Here is a 23737-nt window from a genome sequence, read left to right on the forward strand (position 1 = left end):
AATTCATTGAACAACATTCATAATTTTTACTATTTTTTTAATTAATGTTAGTATAATTCTCTGAATAATTTTCTATTTGGTGCGGACTGCATTCCAGACAAGGTGCTAGGAACTGGAGAAATTAAGATAATCAAAAGACATTACTTTCCCTTCAAAGTTTACAAGCTTCATACTCTGATTAGAATGTCAATCTAATTTTATAATTTTTTTCCTGTAAATGAGTGATGTTTTTAATTTTATTTATTTATTTATTTTTTTTTTTTTAAAGAGACAGGGTTTCACCATGTTGGCCAGGCTGGTCTCGAACTCCTGACCTCAGGTGATCCGCCTGCCTTGGCCTCCCAAAATGCTGGGACTACACAGGCGTGAGTCACCGCACCCAACCATGAGTGATGTTTTTAAAAGTAGTGTTGTTTTTATCTCAGGTGCAAAGTACTATCTAGAGGCTTGATAAAACTCAAGACCCTCTACAACGGGGTTCTCATTTACTCCCTTACCAATACCTTACACTCCTATGAGCACTGCACACTGCAGACTGCCTTACCAATAACAACAAAATGATTAGTTTAATCCAAAGAAGCAGTATAGCAACATAGGTAAGAGCAAGGGCTGTCATCAGGCTCCCTGGGTTGGAGCAGGCCCCAGAACTTATTCAATGACCTTATATTAACTAAATTACCAGGCTGGGCACGGTGACTCAAGTCTCCAATCCCAGCACTTTGGGAAGCCAAGGTGGGTGGATCACCTGAGGTCAGAAGTTCGAGACCAGCCTGACCAATATGGTGAAACCCCATATCTATTAAACAAACAAACAAATACAAAAATTAGCTGGGCGTGGTGGCACACACCTGCTATCCCAGCTACTTGGGGGGCTGAGGCAGGAGAATTGCTTTGAACCTGGGAGGCAGACGTTGCAGTGAGCCGAGATCAGGCCACTGCATTCCAACCTGGGTGACAGAGACACTGTCTCAAAAAAAATAAATTACCAGCCTGTATCTCCCACTCCCCCACTCTATATAATCAGAGTGCTTACCTGCAAGCCTGTTAAGAGGATTAATAAGCCAGGCACGGTGGCTTACACCTGTAATCCCAGCACTTTGGGAGTTCAAGGCTGGCGTATCATCTGTGGTCAGGAGTTGGAAACCAGCCTGGCCAACATGGTGAAACCCTGTCTCTACTAAAAAATATTTAAAAAATTAGCCGGGCATGGTGGCAGGCCTCTGAAATCCCAGCTACTCGGGAGGCTGAGGCAGGAGAATCGCTTGTACCCGGAAGGTGGAGGTTGCAGTGAGCCAAGACAGCACCATTACACTTCAGCCTGGGCAACAAGAGCGAAACTCCATCTCAAATAAAAAAATAAAATAAAAAAGGATTAATAAGTGACAATTTGGGGCTTTAAAGGTTAACCTATTATTATAGTCAACTTTCTAAAGATAGTAATAGCCCTACATTAAGATGATCAGAACGTCCCAAAAGTGAATATTCACTCATTTGTCTTACAAACATTCACCAGGCAACTACCATATGCCAGGTAATATGCCAGGCCTGGAATATATAGTACTGAATAAACAGATATATTACAAAAGTGACACATAAATAATCTTGTGAGGAAACTATATTTATTTATTCCTGTATTTGTTTCATCTTAACAATATGAAAAAGTAGTTTAGAGTACCTTCTTTTTTGTCACTCTGGCTAATTTCAGCATGAGGAAACACTTTTTGCAAGACTGCTAGGATGTTGTTGAAGCTTCTTTCCAGCAGTGGCCTTATGATGGGGGATAGTGCATGCCCTGAAGACATCACAGCACGTTGGGAAGCAGGCACAATATTCTGCATTGCATGGTAAAAGTCTTGAGCACTAAGCACTATTGAGGAAACATCCAGCTGCAGTTTATGACTGCTAGCATAGATCTGGGGATAACGCCTCCGCAGCGCAATCAGGGCAGCTTCAGTGCACAGGGCCTTGATATCAGCTCCACAGTAGCCTAATGCACAAAAGGAGAAGGACAGCAAAGGTACATTCATTATTCCATGCACCAACTACGTTTTGTAAATATACACATCTTTAGCTAATGTCATCATCAATACTAAATCAATAACTATGTGCAATTTTACCAGCAAAATGAAAACTAGCCATTTAAAATCACCAAACAAAACTGCTGAATAAAGGGCTGAATACTTACATTAAGATTAAAAATGTTTTGAATATTTTAAATTAACAAAAACATAAGCTAACAATATTAAAACAAGATATGTATCTTAAGTATGTCCCTGATATAAGCTCTAAAACAAAAGCCATGTATCATGTGATTAACTGATTACAATGTACAACTTTTTTTTTTTTTTAAGAGACAGGGTCTCAAAAAAATAAATAAATAAGAGACAGGGTCTCACTCTGTTGCCCACCCAGGCTGGAGTGCAGTGGTGCAATCCGGCTCACTGCAACTTCTACCTCCCAGCCTCAAGCGGTCCTCCCACTTCAGCCTTCTGAGTATCTGGGACTACAGGCATGTGCCACCACACTTGTGTAATTTTTTTCTTTTCTTTTATTTATTTTTGTAGAGATGAGGTCTCACTATATTGCCTAGGCTAGTCTCAAACTCCCGGGCTCAAGTGATCCACCCACCTCGGCACCCTGAAATGTTGGGATTACAGGCATGAGCCACCACAGCTGGCCTACAACATACAACTTTCTTTAGAAAAAAAGGTTTAAAAGAATAATAGTTTCATTTCAGTCCTTCATCAATATTCACAATCATTAGGTTAGTCCTCATGACATTATACTTACTTATAAATGATTTTTTCTAATATTATTAACTTCCAAACACATACAAAATAGTATATAAACAGAAACTTCAAAAACAGAGCTATTCTACTACCAAGTCTGAGTGCAACCAACTATTAACATTCAGTTACTCCCATAATTATCATTTAAAATTGTAATTCATCTGATAGTTCCAAATATATTAAATAAGAACATTAAAAAATATTTCCATTGATTTTCCACATTAATTTTCTTTTTTTAGTTTAAAATGACTGATAATTTAATTCTAAGGGTTATACCAACATGGGGTATTATTACCCATGTTTAATGGATGATACAATCAAACAACAGATCAAGCCCCAGTGTTTTTAAGTCATTTCATTCATCTGAGTAACAAATACATACAAAAACACATGCTCTGTTGCATCCTTGTCACAAAAAGGAAGAAAAGCTCAAACTAGCCACATTGTTTTTCCTGTTAGCAATTAAACTTGCATTTGGCCACAATTATCAGTTATGCCAGTAGGGGGAACCATTCGAATAGTTATAGAATATTAGACCCTAACTAAGCTCCTCAACATACAATACCAGGTTTATTTTTATTTTATTTTTGGGAGACAGCATATCGCTCTGTTGCCCAGGCTGAAGTGCAGTGGATGATCATGGCTCACTGCAGCCTTGAGTTCCTGAGCTCAAGAAATCCTTCTGCCTCAGCCTGCTGAGTAGCTGAGACTACAGTGTGTACCATCACATCAGGCTAATTTTTTGATTTTTTTTTTTTGTAGAGATAGGGGTTTCACTTTGCCCAGGCTGGTCTCGAACTCCTGGCCTCAAGCAATCCTCCTGCCTCACCCTCCCAAAGTGCTGGTGTTATAGGCATGAGCCATCACATCTGGACTATTTATCTTTTTACACCTCACAATGACCTTACAGAACATTTAAATACTCAACTAAAAATGGTGATTACAAAGGAAAACTTATTAAAAGTTAGAGAAAAACTTAATATGACCTAGAAGAACTTAATTCAGAAGACTATAAGCAGATTAAGCATTAACATTGTTCCATGACAGCAATCTGTCTCACAAATAATTCTTTGGATAACCAAATTTACCACTAGTGTCTCATTTTATTTTCTATTTCTCAAAGAATAAACCTGGAAAAAAATTACCTTTTCCTTTTGCATATATACCTGTTTCATTAATTCAATAATGTATAGAACACTAGCTCAAAGTTATAAACAGTTAACAAAATAATCCAAGGATCTGATTATAGAATGTGAATTCTGTCTTCCATTTCAGAGGAAATAAGGAATATACTACCATCTTCAAACAATATAAACAATTACGTTTCTATTTCTTCTTTAAAAGGATATACACAGTTAATGAACATACTATATGATCCTATTTTAAGTGCAAAAGCCTAAGTTTAAAAAAATTAAAACTCAGAAACTATTAAGGCAAAATAGATAATTAGCCACTAGAAGGCATTTTACATAGTAAATGTTACCCATAACATTTATGTTTGCCATAACATGTTAATTACATATGTAACAGCAATGTATTATTGTTCATCTTTCCCTCATTTATTTCAGACAAAGAAATGATCAATAGACCCCATTTAATGAAGTAGATTTTCACATTATTATAACCAACAGACTTATAAAGGAGGAAATTTTTTTACATTAGCTTATAAGTAAGAATTACCAGTTTATATCTGTGGTTCTCACCTTGATTATCCACCTGAATAAACACTGAAACTTAAACAAAAAAACAGATTCCCGAGCCCCACAATAAACCTAGTGAATCAGAATCTCTGGGGGCTTGATGATATGTACATTTCAAGAAAGCTTTAGAAGTGATTCTGGTACACACAAAATTGAGAACTACTGATTTAACATACTTCCTTCTAAAACTTTAAAGGTGCATCATAACCATGGCTAAATGGGTTACACTTAGGGTAACCACATGTGCTGGTTAAGCCTCTTGTTCTGCCATAATTAATAGCACACCTTTTCACTCTCAAAGCGTCCTTGTTTAGACAATAAATAATATGATCATTCTAGTAATACTGAAAATATACTACAGCCTTTTAGGAGTTAAAAGTTAATATTAAAAAAAAGTATAGAGGTCGGGCGCAGTGGCTCAAGCCTGTAATCCCAGCACTTTGGGAGGCCGAGACGGGCGAATCACGAGGTCAGGAGATCGAGACCATCCTGGCTAACACGGTGAAACCTCGTCTCTACTAAAAAATACAAAAAGCTAGCCGGGCGAGGTGGCGGGCGTCTGTAGTCCCAGCTACTCGGGAGGCTGAGGCAGAAGAATGGTGTGAACCCGGGAGGCGGAGCTTGCAGTGAGCTGAGATCCGGCCACTGCACTCCAGCCCGGGCCACAGAGCGAGACTCCGTCTCAAAAAAAAAAAAAAAAAGTATAAACATCCCTTTCATAACCATACTAAATCTACCATTACAATTCTAATACTCTGTGAACACATTTAGATATCAAATAAAGAGCATTCCTGAATGTTGCTATTAAGATAGAAATTGTTCTGAAAGACTGAAAACACAGCTACTGAAGAGGTTAGACTAGAAACAAGGTCATAACAAAATTTTATGAAGTTTTAAGTACAGCATCACACATAATGAAGGCCCACAAGATAGACACTTCATTGAGACTCTTTCACTGTTTTAGCCCTCTCATTGAAAATGGAAGAGAAAAATATGATTAGAGTTGAGTGTTTCATTAATCGTAAGTTCCTACTATTTATGCAAATGTTCCTGATATCAATGTATGTTGAGTTTTTCAGTATGCAAAAATCACACCCAATATGCATGCAAAAACCTCTAAGAACTTGGGAATTTCAAGGTAAAAGTTACCAAATCCATAACCTCTAACAAAAGGTCAGCTATCTTCACAGATGTTCATCAAGATTACACACTCTTTTATTAGGCATAAATGTCAATGAACTGAACCTATTCATGTTAAAACATGTTTGGCATACATACACTACGTGAGTTTGTAATGGATTTAAAATTACTATTTCACTCCCGTTTGAAGATCTGAATTTGTTTTTTTTCTTTTAATGTGAACCGGTTTCTCAGATGGAATGAATGTCTTAACAAAAAACAGAAGTCATTTAATTATAATGGATTTTTATGTCACTGTCCAGGAAGAAAATGGTATATAAGCAGAGTCTGCAGACATACTACCACCCCACAGAGGGGAAGAAAAACAAGGTAAGAGAAATTTATCAGTCTTGTAAGAAATTATACCATGAAAATATAAAAACTTAAGAAACTGCCTAAAAGTTAAAAAAATCACTTGGAAAAATGAGAAGTATTGTCTTTGGAAATGCAAAAGGAAATTAAGATTCTAATATTCGGGATGAAGAATTAAACTAGAGTGTATAATATTTCAGATGGTAGACAGGATAAAAGAAAGTAATTTAGAATACCTATCTCTTAGGGAATTTCCAAAATGATTTGACAACTTGACTTCCGCTTATTTCAGTTAAGGATCATTCTGTGACAAATTCACAGAAAAATCTACAAAGATTTCCCAGTCTGATCTGAACTCTAGTAAAATATCATCATAAATAAAAGGGGTCTATTTTCAAAAAGGGAAAAGACTGGATTTTATACCAAATACCACCCTCTCCCATAAAGCAGCACAAGGCTTTGCAAAGGTCAAGCCAAATTAACATGAAATGTGTTTGGCGCATGCTCTCTTATACCAGGCAAAGCTTAAACTGAAGTAGTGCTGGAGAGATTTACGTTTTCTCCTCACCAGAAGATGTCGAGGTCTTTGTGGTTCAAAAGCTGAGGGATGCTGCTTCGGAGATGGAGGTCCCTGTGGATGAAGAGGATAATTTGGATGTAGCTAACTGAATGGACTAATGTTCTATTTAAGTTTTAATTATTTGATGGTGAATCACAATGATTTTTTAAATTAAGTTGTTCTTTTTGGCTTTGGTAACTTTAAAGTTTTCCCAATTAAGTTATTGTTAGTGGACTTATTTGGGGGATTTCTTCATAATGCTTAAAAAGTTCATGAGGATTGGTTTTGTTTTTTTTTTTAATTTATATTTTTCAGAGTATGAGAGGAAAACAGACAAAAGAGGGGGAAAGAATGAAGGAGAAATACCTGTGTGTATTTTCAGCTGCCTAATATTGTATGCCTTTTTATTTCAGACCTAATTAGAGGCAAAACCCTGAATTCCATCTCCTATGTGTGATCATCTGTGCAGATAAAACACTCTCACCATGTCCTAGCAGGACAGTAGCATTCATTCACTCTGTGGAGAGATCTTCCACTCTGTGAAAAATTTAAAGTTAAATTGGGAAGTTTTATATTTGGGGAAATACTACCACATACCATTAACTATTTTCTTTGAAGACCTCTCCCACCCAACTTCTTTCTAGACCACAGGAATGAAAATGAGTCCACTGTGTAATCTGCAAAGTAAAAGTAAAAGGCTGCAGTCCTGCTTTGACATGGACTTTTCTCTCTCAAGTTTAAGCTATTCTTCTTAGTAAAATTTCTAAGAGGGAATGATATTCAAAAGGAGACCCTGTATTAATATTATGGATACCCAGCACTCAGTGAAAGGCATGTTATTATTGAACTTTGTTAACTAAACACCTAATAGCAGTTAAAATTCTAATTTACAAGTACTCAAACTTTTAAGTGAAACAGTTAAAATAACTCTAAAATATAAAGGCAGAGCCAATCTATTGCACAATCAAAAACATAACTATGCTTATTCATATTCCAAACATAAGGGGAAAGGGAGGTTGAGCAGAATAAACAATGACAATCAAATAATTCAAACAGTAACACTCACCAACACATTTTTCAGCCAATTCACCTAAAAATGCATCTGACAATTTTGGATTCCAGTCCCTGGTATGGATCTGTAAGATGTGTTTTCTCGCCTAAGACGAAAAGCATAGATATATAAAATCTTGCCCAAGAAGAAAAGTACAGATAAAATATTATCAATCCTTCAAATACGTTAGGTGGAACAAATTTTGACTAACCATATCTCATTTAAATCTTTATTTTTAAAAAATTTAAACACCTTAGCATCTATCTACATCAACTCTGATTCCAACAATAAATCTGGGAGATATGTAGTAGAGATCTTTTCTGTGTTTCACAACCTAAGACATTTAAGGTTGTGATAGGTGAAGAAAATTGACTGGCAGCATATAACAACTAAGTGACTCATCTGGGACTAGAATTCAAAATTATATTTCACTTTTCCACCATACCACTTTTACCATTTGAAAATATATGAACAAAAAACTTTCATGTTATAAAAGTTATAGTCATAATTTTAAACAAACTTTACATTTCATAGAATTTGTGGTATTATGATCAACAATGTGCAAAATAACAAGTAACTTAAACTTGAAAAAAGCTTTTAATTTGAAAAGTATTCAAGTTTAAGTAAATATGATGCATGCCAGTTGTGGTGGCTCACACCTGCAATCTCAGCACTTTGGGATGCTGAGGCGGGAGGATCGCTTGTGTCCAGGAGTTCAAGACTAGCCTGGACAACACAGTGACATTCTGTCTCTGCAAAAAAATTGTTTTTCAATTAATTGGGCATGGTGGTGCACGCCTGTGGTCCCAGGTACTCAGGAAGCTGAGGTGCGAGAGTCCCTTGAGCCTGAGAGGTCGAGGCCTGCAGTGTGCTGTGATCACGCCACTGCACTCCAGCCTGGGTGATAAGAGTGAGATCCTGTCTCAAAGGGAGAAAAGAATATATATATATCATACATATTATTACTTTGTCAGTTAGTTGATGCTTTGGCATTTAATACACGGTACTTCAATAAATATCAATTAAATTCATTGAAAGATCAAAGTGTTATAAACAATTTTACATTGATTTCAACATTCTCTAGCTTAAATCTACAATCAAAATTTTAATGTCTTGCTTTCAAAACAAACAGAATTTTTCTAAAATAGTTTTTTTGTTTTTGAGACTGAGGCTCGCTCTGTCGCCCAGGCTGAAGTGCAGTGGCATGATCTCACTCACTGCAACCTCAGCCTCCGAGGTTCAAGTGATTCTCATGCCTCAGCCTCCTGAGTAGCTGGGATTACAGGCACTCGCCACCACACCTGGCTAATTTTTGTATGTTTAGTAGAGACAGAGTTTCACCATGTTGGCCAGGCTGGTTTTGAACTCCTGACCTCAAGTGATCCACCGTCCTCGGCCTCCCAAAGTGCTGGGATTACAGGCGTGAGCCACCGTGCCCAGCCTAAAATAGTTTTCTTAAAAAAACACTAACATATAAAAATCTATAATCAGCTGATACTAACCACCACCAACAGTCAGATCAGAATTTTGTTTTCACATCTGCCTTCTTTGGAGAAAATTACAACACTTTTTAAAAATTAAATATGCTTGTTCCCTCAACACTGCTATCTAAGCTTCTTGAGATACGAAAAAGTAAATTATAACCAAGATGATAACATCTTACTGACTTGATGAGGAATTTGGGGACCAGCAACAAAACAGAACAACTTCAAAGTCATCAAGATAAATCTTGCTCAAAAAGTTGACAAAATCTGGAATCAATCGCTACAGTTTCAATTCCAAGTTCTAAGTTAGGCATTCAGCTATGAAAGTTAAAGCAATGACATGACACTTATTTTCTTCCAACTTGAAGTATCTGCTTGAACAGATACCAAAAAAAAAAGAAGGTCCAAAAGAAATATCAATCTAACAGCATATATATTCTGTAAGATGACATTAAGAATCTATACAAACTTCATTAGCAGCACAGGTACTGTGCTGCTAAGGGTGATTACAAGACCCTTAAAATATCAAGAACATGTAAAAAAAAATTATGCTGGAAGATATCCCAAAAAGAGATCCATTCTTATCCTCTCATTTCCCTAAAAAGAGGTTTAAAGTAATGAAATTAATTATCAAAGGTTAGCAAGTTATTTTCAGGTCCCTAATAATGCTCTTTCCCGATATAATCCAATCAAAGTCACCTTCCTTTTGTCACACTAAAAACAAGACATGGAATGAAGAAAAAATTATTTAAATGTAGAAATCAAGAAATGTTCATTATGTATTTTACTCTATATGGCATACCAAATAGTAAGTCAAAGGGCTTCCTCTAACAGAAAGTAACTTCTATTAAACATCAAAGGCAAATTCAAGCCCCTCGTTTTTCAGAATCTACAAGTACACATACAAATACATATTACTTATAACAATCATAAAAATGATGATAAAGGAAAACAAAAGAAATTAAAAAGCATTGTTGCATATGGAAGGTGTGTACTATTTTATGCAAATAATTAACAAAATTATTAAAATTTGAAAACAAGATTTACTTTTATTAATCTTTTACTTAATCAATAGCAAGAGTCATGATATTCTATTGGCCAAACCACAGGACTAAGACACTGACTGGTATTACTTTAAATTAATGACCCAAATGGGTCCTTATTACTACTACCCTTAATACTTCCCTAGGTCATTCATTATGCCTTTCTCCTAGCAGACTATTTCACAGCACATTTTCGCATTCCACTGATGACCGTGCCTCCCAATTCACTGAGAAAACTGAAGCAACACACTCCACTGATGACCGTGCCTCCCAATTCACTGAGAAAATTGAAGCAATCAGAAAAAAACTTCCAGATTCCCCACACCCTAATCACCAAAGATGTCCACCCATCAGCATGTGTGCCAACAATATTCTGTCTTCTCTCTATTGTCACAGATGAACTAGCCAGCTCCTACCTAAAGTCATTCATGCCACTTTTATGCTAAATCCTATCACTTTTTGCCTACTGACATCTCTCAATTTCACATAAAAATTCCCTTTTCTACTAGATTTCTTCCATCTTGAAAACAGTGAAACACATTATCTTGCCCCTGCTTCCTTCAATATCATATCACCTAAATTCTTTGCTTCCCTTTGCAGAAAAACTCTTTTTAAAACATATCTATATTCACTCCCTCCAATTCCTTCCCATTTTCTCTTGAACTAACACACTCTAATTAAGCTTTTGCACCCACTACTAACTGAAACTGTTATCAGATTCACTGACGACCTACATAATGATAAATACAATGACCAATTTTCTGTCCTTAGCTGAATGGACTTAGCAACATGTGACATGGTTAATCACACCCTCCTCATTGATACATTTTCTTCACTTGGCTACCAGAACACCTCACTCTCTTAGTTTTCCTCTTACCTTACTGACTGCTCTGTAAGACAGAAGACTTGGTAATCTCATCTAGTCTCAGTACCTTAAAAACTATTTAAGGGAAAAAGGTAAACAGCCAGCATAGGCCTTTCCACAGACCCAGGCCTGAGAATAATGACCTTATATTTCAGTCTCACAAAACTGTTCGCTCGAAATGTTAGAAAGAGAAAGTTAATGTGGAAAACTATGTTCAAGATCCATGCTGTGCAATATAGTAAGCCATGAGCCAAACAATGCTATTTTATTTAAATTTTAAATTAACTAACACTAAACAAAATTTAAAATGCAGTTCTTTAGTCACACTAGCCACATTTTAAGTGCTCAATAGCCACATGTGGCTAGTGGCTACCACAATGCATGCTGCTCAAAGAACAATGCCAAAACAGAACATTTCCATCATCACAGAAAATTATATTAGACAGTGCTATTCTAAACCTTGTTTACTGTTAAACCCTTGATTTGCGTGAACTGAACCTGGACTGTGAGGGCTGTGATTGGCATATAGACTCTGAAGCCTACTTAGCTAAGATAGTACAGAAGACAATTGGGAAATCAAGGAAATGGCTTTCCTGTGCTGTGTCTCAGAACTAAGCACATTTCCCCATGTACTGAAGAGTATAAAAGCTGTGCTTAGACTGTTGTTAGATGTCCCAAACAAAAAAGTTGATGCTTCCCCACAGTGAGGTAGACTGTACCTACTTCAGCCCTATCTGCTACAAATAAACACACCAATATGCACTCATACATTCCTGAAGGTTGCACTTGTGCAATGAAAATAATGCTGTATATGCTATGTTTCCTGTTATGACAAAGCTATATAAATCTGGTGCCAATTTAAAGCTTGTAAATTAGATTGTCAATTCAAATCTGAGTCAACTACTGGTGATTGTGGAGATTGATGTCAAACTGAGGAACGAACTGCTCTACACAGGGAAGCCATTGCCTTTGTTTCTCTATGGTCTTCCATACAGTCCAAATCACTAAGACTTTCACATCTAGGTATATAAACCAGACATTTCACATAGCAGTCTAAGAATAAAGCTATACATATTCACATACAATATATCCTTTGCATGTATCTCTTCCTCTCAGATTTGAGTTTCTAATGAAAAGCCAGTCAGATTATACTAGTCAAACCAAGAATAATATTAAAAGTTTCAAGCCGAATTGGGAAAAAAAAAAAAACTTTGTATATCATATTATATAACATTTACATAATCAATGATAAACATTGCCCTGTATTATTAATACATTCTTTTTAAAAAAAACTTTATACCATAACGAATAACGTTTGTTGCTTTTAATTAAATATAGCAATTTCTATGAAAATTTGGATACTGGGTCCTTATTCATGAACCCACTAATACTCTATAAAAAAATTATTTTATGAGAATAAAGTTACTTTGGCTAACTAGGGACACAAAAACTGCCATACAGGACAATTACTACAATCTGGAGAACTAAAGCACAAGTAAGCATCTACAGTGACCTATCAAGAGCTTTCCTCTTACTGTCTAAAAATCAAACTTTCTTATAATTGTTAATAGAAAAAAACTGCTCCATAATTACATAGGTTTTTAAAGTATTAAGTAAGATATCCTATAAGCACAAAATCTGAACAATGAAAATTCATAAAATATCACCCTCAGAACATATGCCTTATAGTAGAATTACATATAAATATTAACATATTAAAAACAAAAACTCTTACCTTTTGATCAGGCAGGTTGAAGAGGAATTCTCTGTCAAAACGACCAGGTCTCCTGAGTGCAGGATCTATAGAGTCAAGTCTGTTTGTAGCACCAATAACAACAATTTCACCCCTATTATCTAATCCATCCATAAGAGCAAGGAGGGTTGATACTATAGAGCTGTAAAATAATTTTCAGGCAAAATTTTAAAAAAGAATTGTAAACACTGCTGCTTACGACAACTTTTATCAGTCTTTTTTTTTTTTTTTTTTGAAATGGAGTGTCACTCTATTGCCCAGGCTGGAGTGCAGTGGTGCGATCTTGGCTCACTGCAACCTCTGCCTCCTGGGTTCAAGTGATTCTCCTGCCTCAGCCACCCGAGTAGCTGGGACTACAGGCGCACTCTACCATGCCCAGCTGATTTTTGTATTTTTAGTAGAGATGGGGTTTCACCATATTGGTCAGGCTGGTCTCGAACTCCTGACCTCAGGCAATCCACCTGCCTCGGCTTCCCAAAGTGCTGGGATTACAGACATGAACCACGGTGCCCAGCTTATAAGTCTTTAATGATAACAAAATAACTGCAGCATGATTATATTTTAATGCAGGATCAAGTTATTTACAAAAATTATTTTCAAAGGCATTCAGAAAATACAGTAGACACCTAAACCTTGGCAACCAAAAAAAAAAAAAAAATGAACTTCATCAAAATTAAAAACTTTTCTGCTTCAAAGGATACTATTAAGAAAGTAAAAATATAACCTAATAATATGTGTGAATCATACATTTGATAATATATATAATAAACAATTACAACTGAACAACTAAACAATACAAAGACAAATAATAAAATTTAAAAGTAGGCAAAAGGGCCAGGCGCAGTGGTGCAATGCCTATAATCCCAGCACTTTGGGAGGCCAAGGCGGGCGGATTGCTTGAGCCCAGAAGTTTGAGATCAGCCTGCGAAACACAGCGAGACCCCACCTCTAAACAAGAAAAATATTTTTTAAAAATTAGGCAAAAAATTTGTATAGACATTTCTCCAAAGACGATATACAAAACCACATCAATAGTCATTAAGCATAAGCAAATTAAACCAAATGAGATGCCACTTCAAAACCACCAGGATGACTATAATCAGACAGATAGATAATTAACAGCTTTTGATGAGGATGTAGAGAAGCTGGAACACTCATACACTGACTGACTGGTGGGAATGTAAAATGATGTTCCTCTTTGGAAAAAGAGTATTGCAGTTCCTCTGTTAAACGTAAGAGTTACCAAATGATCCAGCAATGTCCACAAAAAAAAACTTTTACACGAATGTTCACAACAACACTTTTCATAATAGCCAAAAAAGTGGAAGAAACCCCAATGCCCATCAACTGATAAATAAGTAGAATAAATGTGGTATATCCATACAACGGAATAGTATTCCTCAATAAAAATAAATGAAGTACGAACAGATAAAACAACATGGATGAATCTTGAAATCACTTTGCTAAAGAAGCTAGACACAAAAGGCCACGTATTGTATGATTCCATGTATACAAGATATCCCGAACAGGCAAATCTATAGAAAAACAAAGTATATTAGAAGTTGCCTAGAGCTTGGAAGGATGAGGGGAAGGTTGGGAGTGATGGTAAAGGGTTTAAGGTTTCTGGGTGATGAAAATGTTCTAAAATTTATTGTAGTGATGGTTACACAACTTTGTAAATATACTGAAAGTCATTGAACTATGCAGTTTAAATGAGTGAACTAAGTTGGGCACAGTGGCTCATGCCTATAATCCCAGCACTTTGGGAGGCTGAGGCGGGTGGACTGTCTGAAGTCAGGAATTCGAGACTAGCCTGGCCAACATGGTGAAACCCCATCACTACTAAAAATACAAAAATTAGCTAGGCGCAGTGGCAGGCACCTGTAATCCAGCTACTTGGGAGGCTGAGGCAGGAGAATCACTTGAACCCGGGAGATGGAGGTTGCAGTGAGCTGAAGTCGCACCACTGTACTCCAAACTGGGTGACAAGAGTGAAACTCCATCTCGAAAAAAAAAAAAAAAAAAATGAGTGAACTGTACAGCTGTTATCATGGAGCCCTTGTGGGGGTCGCTTTTCTGGCTGGAAACCTGTGGCTGGGGGCACCTCTGCCTCAGTTTTGCTTAGACCTGCTGGGCTCATTCTGTCCACTCAACCTGACTGCGCTCAGCTCACACTACCAGCCTATATCCCATGCCTGCCAGGGGCAAGCCAGGCATGGGGCAGCAAGGGGTGTTTGAGTGAGCAAGTGTGAGGTCCAGTCACTGCGCATAGTCTGGCATGCCGGCTACTGCAGCAGGACAGGCAGCTCCAGGTATTGGCACAGGTGCTGGCTCTCTGTGAGGCTGTGGCTGGACCAGGCACACTGCAAGCAGCTTCTATGGCTGCCACTGGGGAACGTGGCGATTCCCAGAAGCTTGCAGACTCCAGGAACCACAGGGCCCCAAAGTCACAGCCCTGGCTCGGGGAGCTCCCAAGTCTCAGCTCCCTGAAGAGTTGCAGCTCTTCTCTCCTCTTCACCCACAAAATAGCAAGCAAGGGGCATGTTTCAGCCCTGTTTGTATTACAGCTTTTTCAGCCCTGCCATTTGACAGGTCCCGAGTTCTTGTCCTGCATCCAGAAAGAACAAGGTATGCAGACAAGTGGAGGGTGAGCAAGGCGAAGAGGAGCTTTATTGAGTGACAGAATAGTTCAGAGGAGATCCTGGAGTGGGCAGCTCCTCTCCACAGGCAGGTCGTCATGTTGAGTGTTCAGCTCTCAGCACAGAGGAGGTCCTGGAGTGGGTAGCTCCTCTCTGCAGTTGGTCATCCCGGCATCTGCAGCTCTCAGCAGAGAGGTGGCCCTGGAGGGGGTAGCTCCTAACTGCAGTTGGTCTTCCTGATGTCCACTTAGCTCTGGCTGAGCCGGGGCTTTTCTGGGACTTAGAGGGAAAGAAGTGCACACCAACTGGTCCACGGGTGGCCACAGGCAGGCCCAGAAAAGGCATCACAACTTACCACTCCAGTCTGTGGGACTGGCAGCCCAGCCCCCAACCTTCAGGCCCTCCCTAGCATGAAGGTGGGTCTCACCAGGGACCCGCCCCCTTCTGCCCAGGAGCTTTGTCTGCCTCCTGCTGCTATTCATGGTGTCCAAGCTGTTCGTGCCAAGGGGTGCCTGCAGGCCACTGCCAAGCTGCCCTCAGCCACCCCCTTGGCTTCCCTCCCATGCTCATCAGCACCCAAAGTCTGGAGGGGGTTGGCATGCAGCACTAACCCCAAGAGTGCACACAACCAGCCAGACTGCAACAATGCCCAGGCTTGGCCTCAACCTTGCTCCAAGATCAGAGCAGACACCGGAGTGGGGAGAGGCCAGGCAGTGGAAGCAGACACTTCTGGGCCTGCGGGGAAAAGGGAGGCCTTCCCAGAACCTCAGAGTGCAGGAATGCCAGGCTCCACAGTCATGACTTGGGCAGCTGTAGCTGCACCCAGAGGGCAGGACTGCTGCCTGCTCCCAGGCCCCTGCAAGAGCACAGGGAGGCCCAGGTCCACAGCCACAACTTGGGCAGCTGCAGCTGCACCCAGGGAGCTCCCATCCCACCAACTCAAAATGGGTGGGATTCCCATTTGTCCCCGGCTTCCACCAGCTCCGTGGAATGTGCAGCCCCAGCTACACCTCCCCACTACAGCAGGCATGATGACAGTGGCCACTCCAGATGGGCTGCTGCTGCCATCACTGTGAACTGTATCTCAATAAACCTGTTTTTCTTAAAAGAAAAAAATACAACAATTTGTTTTTAATAGATAGCAATCTAGGGGGGGTTAAATGTCTGGAAATGTATGTGACATTTAGTTTCTTTTATATTAGATTTGCATTATCGTTATACTTTTGGACAAATTCTTTAAAATGGCTACCACTTTATGTTCAACTCAAAATTATTTTCTGCGTATTTTAGAGTAGTTTTTGAAAAATATGACTTAAACATTTCTGAATATAAGCATTTCATGTCTAATTATAACAGAAACTGTAGTTCTAGTAACAATGTTCTTTCTAGTGTTTTCCAACTGCTCTCATTTCTATTCCTTTACTCTTATTGCTAACACCTGCCTGAAATAACTTCTCCAATATGTTCAACATGTTAAAGAAATCATTCTCCTTCCCAAACATACTGCTCTAGTTGTGTTTCCAAAATCTATAAGTGGAATCAAAATGCTAGATACCCAGTGTATGTGTGAAGGAAGGATGTGTGATTCTTCTTTTCAAATTGAATAACTGAAAATTAGTGACCTAGGTTTCCCATTCAAGATATAAAGGGGGTGACGAGTATAAGTAGCCTCAAATATAAATTCATATTTAACCTCCAATTTTTCCTTAGTAGCTTCCAATTACAGACTGGCATTTCAAGTGTTCGTTGGAATTTACCCGCATTTTTAAGTGTCTTGTAACTGAAAAGTCTTCAGATAATAGTCTCAGATGTGGCCAGAAACAGAATTACAATCTAACTTAAATTATACCAAAAGTTGTCTTTAAAAGAAAAAAAAAACTGAATGGCCAACCCTTGGATCAAAATCCTTTAGCAACTCCTATGATGTAGGGAAATTAAAAGTCCAAACTATTTGACACAATATTCAAGGCCTACTTGCTTGTCCCAAATTCTCTTTCCTACATTATCTTCTAAAAGTGTTGTTTCACCTTTCAAATATAGATCTAAAATCCAGTGAAATCAATTGTTTTGTATGGTATGTAGAGGAATCCAGGTTTTTTTCCCACCAAAGAGATACCCAATTTTCCCAGCATTATTTATAGAAAAGGTCATCTCTTCCTAATAGCATCTGCACTGCCTCTTTTACCATAAATTAGGCATCCATATGTGTGTGCATTTATTTATGGCTCTGGGCTCCGTTCCATTCATCTATTTGTCTAGTCTTCTGCCAATATCAAATTTTCTTAACCCTAAGAGGCCTTAATGACTAGTAGAGCAAGTGTTCCCACCTTATAGAAGACAAGGTAATTGGAAAATATTTCTTTCCATTTATTTAATCTTTAATGTTTGTCAATCAAGTTTTAATACTTTCTGCACACACATGAGACTTCTTAGACTTACTCATAGAAACTTTTTGCTAATGAGATTGCAAATAGTAACTTTCCATTTTTACACAATTACTAGCAACAAAAATACAAAATTTGTTTATATTGATTGGTCTAAACTTCCTAACATCTATCTACAGATTGCTTTGCAATTCCTACATACGTAATTGCATCATCTACAAATGATAAGAGTATTGTTTTTTCCTCTTCAATATGCATACCTTGTATAGCTTTGTCTGCAACAACACCCAGGCTTGGCCTCAACATTGCACCAAGATTAGAGCGGGCGCCGTAGTGGGGAGAGGCCAGGCAGTGGGAGCAGACACTTCTGGGCCTGCAGGGAAAAGGGAGGCCTTCCCAGACCCCCCCGAGTGCAGGAATGCCAGGCTCCACAGTCATGACTTGGGCAGCTGTTGCTGCACCTAGAGGGCAGGACTCCTGCCTGCTCCCAGGCCCCTGCAAGAGCACAGGGAGGCCCAGGTCCACAGCCACAACTTGGGCGATCTATAGAACAGTATAGACATATACGGTGATCTATAGAATAGTATTGGTCAGAAGTGTTCATAGCAAAACAAACACACTTGTCATATTCCCCATGTTATAAGAAAAGGTTTCATGTTTGAACATTAAGTCTGTTTGTTGTAAGTTTTTCTGTAGCCACCTTTAAGGAAACACTTTATATTCCTTGTTCTCTAAGATGAAGACTTTATTATGACTAAGTATTGAATTGTATCAAACATTTCTTCCACATCTATTGAGGTGATCCTCTTGATTTTTCTATAATATGAAAATGTGATAAATTAACATTAACTGACTTCTCTCATTAAATAAACCTTGTATATTTGAAATAAAATCAATTTAGTCATAAAATATTGTCCTTTTTATATCTTCCTGATGTAAAGCTCTACCAATCTGTTTAGGATTTTTATATACATGTTCACAAGTGAGACTGGGTTCCAATGAATTTTCTCATACCAAGTTTTATGAAGGTATAATTGACATGCAAAACCCCACACATATTTCAAGTATACATTTTGTTAAGTGTTGAAGTATGTATACCCTGTGAAACTATCACCACAACTAAAATAAGTTAACATATCCATTATGTTCTTCCTCATACTCCTTAGTTCTCCATCCATATTGACCCTCCTTGGCCTCTTTTACCCAACATCTGGGGAACCATTCATCTGTATTCTGTCACTACAGATTACTTTGCATTACTTAAAATTTTATATACATGGGATCATACTGTAAGTACTCTTTTTATTCCTGGATTCTTGCATTCGGCATATTCTGAGATTCATCCATGTTACTGGTATGATAATAGTTTATTCTTTTTAATTGCTAAGTAATATTCCATTATATAGATATACCACAATTTATTTATCCATTCATATGTTGATGGCCACCTGGACTGTTTTCAGTTCTGGGGTATTACCAAAAGCCCGCTATAAACATTGACATACAAGTCACAGAGATTTTCCCCTATGTTTTTTCTAAAAGATCTCCTTTCACCTCTTAAGCTTAGGCCTTTATGCTCTTAATCTTTGATGTCTTAAAAAACCAAAACATTACATTTTGCATTCCTAATATTGCTTATCTGTCTTCTTTTTATCATGACCAAGCATGCCAGAGGTTTGTCAGTTTTTTCAAAGAACCAACTTTATTAGTTTTATTCAAAGAACCAACTTTTGGCCTTCTTGATTTCTACTATATCTTTGTTTTCAGTTCACATATTGTTGGGCATGATTTTTGTCTTTACAACACAGGTCATTTAGACTTTGGAGCTAGAGTTCTTAATTATGAACATAAAATTATCTGCTTATCTTTTTTGTTATTTTTCTGTTTTGCATGTTACCAAACTTTAGAAAATTAGTTCAAATGTGCTTTAAGGCACAATATAGGATCAGTTTGCATAAACATGGTATATGTTTGAAAAGAGTGTCCATTCTATATGTCTTAGATAAGAATGCCCATTAGATCAGATTCCTGAAATGTGGTGGTTCAAATTAATCTACAGAGCATTAAATGATTTTTTTGCTCAGTCTGACCCATCAATTACTGAGAGATGTACAGGATTTCTCCCACAATGATTATCAATTTGACTCTTCTACCTCGTAGTTCTGTCAATTTTTGTTTTACATAGTTTGAACTATGGTTATTACGGAATTACAGATTTTAAATTGTTACAGGGTCTCACTCTGTCATCCAGGATGGAGTGCACTGGCATGATCATGGTTCACTGCAGCTTCAACCACCCAGGCTCAAGCAATCCTCCTACTTCAGCCTCCTGAGTAGCTAGGACTACAGGCATGCACTACCAAGTATGGCTATTTTTTTTTTTTTCTTTTTGCACATATGGGTTCTCATTATGTTGCCCAGGCTGGTCTTGAACTCCTAGGCTCAAATGATCCTCCTACCCTTAGCCTCCCAGAGTGCTGGGATTATAGGCATGAGTCACCATGCCTGGCCTAATTGCTATATCTTCTAGTAAACTGAAACTTTTATCATTATAAGACTTCCTTTTTATATGCACAGTAATGCTTTCTGACTTATGGTCTATTTTGTCTAAAATTAATGTAGCAACACCAACTGTTAGTATTTATGTGATATAATTTTATACTATTTAATGGATTTAACTATTGTGGACATTTCATATAAACAGAATTATACAATATGTGGCCTTTTGTGTCTGGCTTATTCCACATAGTATAATGTCTTCAAGATTCATCCATGGTGTGGCATGTGTCAGAATTTTTCTTTTCTTTTCTTTGTGGAGGGATGGGGTCTCACTCTGTTGCCCAGGCTGGAGTACGGTAGTATCATCACAACACACTACTGCCTTGACCTTCTAGGCTCAAGCAATCCTCCCATCTCAGCCTCCCGAGTAGATGGGACCAGAGATAAAGGTCACAATGGCCAGGCACGGTGGCTCAAGCCTGTAATCCCAGCACTTTGGGAGGCCGAGACGGGCGGATTACGAGGTCAGGAGATCGAGACCATTCTGGCTAACACGGTGAAACCCCGTCTCTACTAAAAAATACCAAAAAAAAAAAAAAAAAAAAAAACAACTAGCTGGGTGAGATGGCGGGCGCCTGTAGTCCCAGCTACTCAGGAGGCTGAGGCAGGAGAATGGTGTAAATCCGGGAGATGGAGCTTACAGTGAGCTGAGATCCGGCCACTGCAATCCAGCCTGGGCGACAGAGCAAGACTCCATCTCAAAAAAAAAAAAAGAGATAAAGGTCACAACACCCAGCTAATTTTTTTTAGTATTTGTAGAGACACTACCTCGTTATGCTGCCCAGGCTGATCTCAAACTTCTAGGCTCAATTCTCCTACCTTGGCTTCCCAAACTGCTGGAATTACAAGTGTGAGCCACCACACCAATCCAGAAGTGCATTCCTTTTTAAGGCTGAATAATATTTCATTGTATGGATATATCACATTTCATTTACCTATTCATCAGTTGATGGATATTTGGGTTATTTCTACTTTTTGGCTAGTGTGAATAATGCTGCTATGAATTTGTTTTTGTGCTATTTTTTTCCACTATTTTACTTGGAACCTTTTTGTATCCTTACATGTAGATGTCTTGATTATAAACAAAACATCATTATTATTTTGTTTTTGGCCAATCTGACAATCTTTGTCTTGTAACAAGAACATTTACTCCCCTTATATTTCAGGTCATTATTGACATATTTGGGTTTAAATCTATAATCATATTTTGTGCTATTTCCCCCCATTGGTTATATGATTTCCCTCACTTCTCTTCTTGATTGTTTTTGGATTGACTTTTAAAAATTATTCTATTTTCCCCCACTAATAGTTTTGGAATTACACATTATGTTTCTATTTTACCAATGATTACTCTAGAAATTCAAACCTGCATACTGGATACCCAAGAGTTCTTACCTGCAGGTTATAATAAAGACCCAATCAGAGCACCCCTCAGAAAACAACTACGAAGCCTATGTATTATAATACATGAACATACACCTGACGTTTCTGGTGAGTAAACAGAGACAGATGGGTTCTGATGGGAGTTCATGGTCACTCAGAGAATGGAAACACAGTGGGAGTTCTTGGTCACTTGGAGAAGAAAAAGTACGTTTCCTTCGCTCTAGCTTTTAGTCTGGTGACTAACTACAGTGAGGGGGAGAGAGAATATGCAGTACGGGTTCAGGGGGGTGCCTTATTAACTTTTCAGCATGAGAGTCTAGAAAAGAGAAGGTAGGAAGTTATTAATATTAAAGAATAAGGGTGATCACACAAGGGCAAGAGCTAGTAAGGAAACCCCAAACTCAGTTTACCCAGATTTCTAGCTGGTCCTGAACAACCAAGCAGGGAGCAAACTCAAAGATCTAGCTAAAGACAAAAGGTCTCAAAGGAGATCAAAGCTCCCAGTCAAGAAACTGAATGCATTCCAAGCCTAACTCAGAAAATTGTCTCCTAAGAAAATGTGGCTCATAAAATAAAAATAACAAAATCTAGAGTCTCCAAAAACTAACAATAATAATATCCAGGACACAATCCAAAACTGCCCAACAAATTAAGAACCAATAAAAGAACATGTTCTCAAGAGAAAAGAAAACCAAGTGGTTCTAACAGTGAGATAAACCAGATGTTGAAGCTAACACAAGATAATTTTAAAGCAACTATTGTAACTAAGCTCAAAATAAAACATGCTTAAATGCATGAAAATCACATTGGAAAAACAGAAACAACGAAAAACAATCAAATGTAAGTCCTAGAACTGAAAAATACAATTTCTGAAATAAAAAAATGTGTTGGATGAACATCACAAAATGGACATGACAAAGCAAAAATAAGTGAAGATTGACTAAAGACAGAAAAATAAAAATTATCCAAGGTGAAAACAGAAAAGACTGAAAAATAACAATTTTGTAGATACCAAATGACAAGCACCATCAGAAAGAAAGCCACACAGAGGCATGTCATGGCTAAACTGTTGAAAGTAAAAGATATAGAGCAAGATATTGAAAGCAGCAAGAGAAAACCCAAATATTACAAAATGTGGAAACAACAATCTAATTAATGGCTCTCCAATTATACAATTATACGCTATGATGCAGGCAGATGGAATCCTGGCAGAGGCCAGCTAAGTCACTAAGTGGAAGAGTCGGAGTTGAGATTCCAGGGAGAACAAGATGACTAGAGTCTACAGAAAGAGTACCACAGAGGAGACTGCTCCACAGAAAGAAAACTCAGGAAATGTGCAGAAAACTCCTCAGCTCTTCAATCAAATACAAATCAGTATATACATGTGATGAAACTACCCAAGGCTTGGGGAAAAAAAACACTCAGAAGAACTAAAAGTAAGAGTACTCTATACTCACAGAGAACCAGGAATAGTGCCAGTTCCCACCCGCCGAACTGGTAAACTTCATGACTCACAGGTCATTGCCCGTGAATACACAAAAGGATACTGCATCAGTAGCAGGGAACAATTAGTCCTACACTGAGGGCTACTCAAGATCCATATCACAAATCTTGTTTTTGTTTTTTTGAGACAGAGTCTCACTCTGTCAACCAGGCTGGAGTGCAGTGGTGCCATCTCAGCTCACCGCAACCTCCACTTCCTGGGTTCAAGTGATTTTCCTGCTTCAGCCTACCAAGTAGCGGGGATTACAGGCACCTGCCACCATGCCCAGCTAATTTTTTGTATTTTTAGTAGAGACAGCATTTCACCATGTTGGCCAGGCTGGTCTCAAACTCCCGACCTCAGGTGATACAATCGCCTCGGCCTTTCAAAGTGCTGGGATTACTGGTGTGAGCCACTGAGCCCAGTCGACAAATCTTAAAAGCAAGATTCCAAAGAATCAAACTGTTTTCAAGTAGATTAACTGTGTCTCAAAAGGAAAAAAACAAAACAAAACACAACAAAACCAGTTCAAGAATATCTACTTACAGAAACAT

General features: G+C 38.1%; 1 protein-coding gene across 3 annotated transcripts in view; it reads right to left on the minus strand.

Moving 5' to 3' along the window:
* ATAD2B (ATPase family AAA domain containing 2B) overlaps positions 1-23737 on the minus strand; it is a 230279-nt gene that overhangs the window by 125293 nt on the left and 81249 nt on the right. For all 3 annotated transcript variants that reach the window (XR_004428482.1, XM_033176396.1, XM_033176395.1), the window contains exons 14-16: positions 12718-12877; positions 7606-7696; positions 1676-1987 (exon numbers count right to left, since the gene is read on the minus strand). Coding sequence is in view for 2 of the 3 variants with exons in the window: in XM_033176396.1 (XP_033032287.1) it covers positions 1676-1987; positions 7606-7696; positions 12718-12877 (563 nt within the window). In the remaining variant the exon portion in view is untranslated. The remainder of the gene's footprint in view (positions 1-1675; positions 1988-7605; positions 7697-12717; positions 12878-23737) is intronic.

Source organism: Trachypithecus francoisi, unplaced genomic scaffold (genome assembly GCF_009764315.1).
Source record: "Trachypithecus francoisi isolate TF-2019V2 unplaced genomic scaffold, Tfra_2.0 Lachesis_group17, whole genome shotgun sequence".
Lineage (NCBI taxonomy): Eukaryota > Metazoa > Chordata > Mammalia > Primates > Cercopithecidae > Trachypithecus > Trachypithecus francoisi.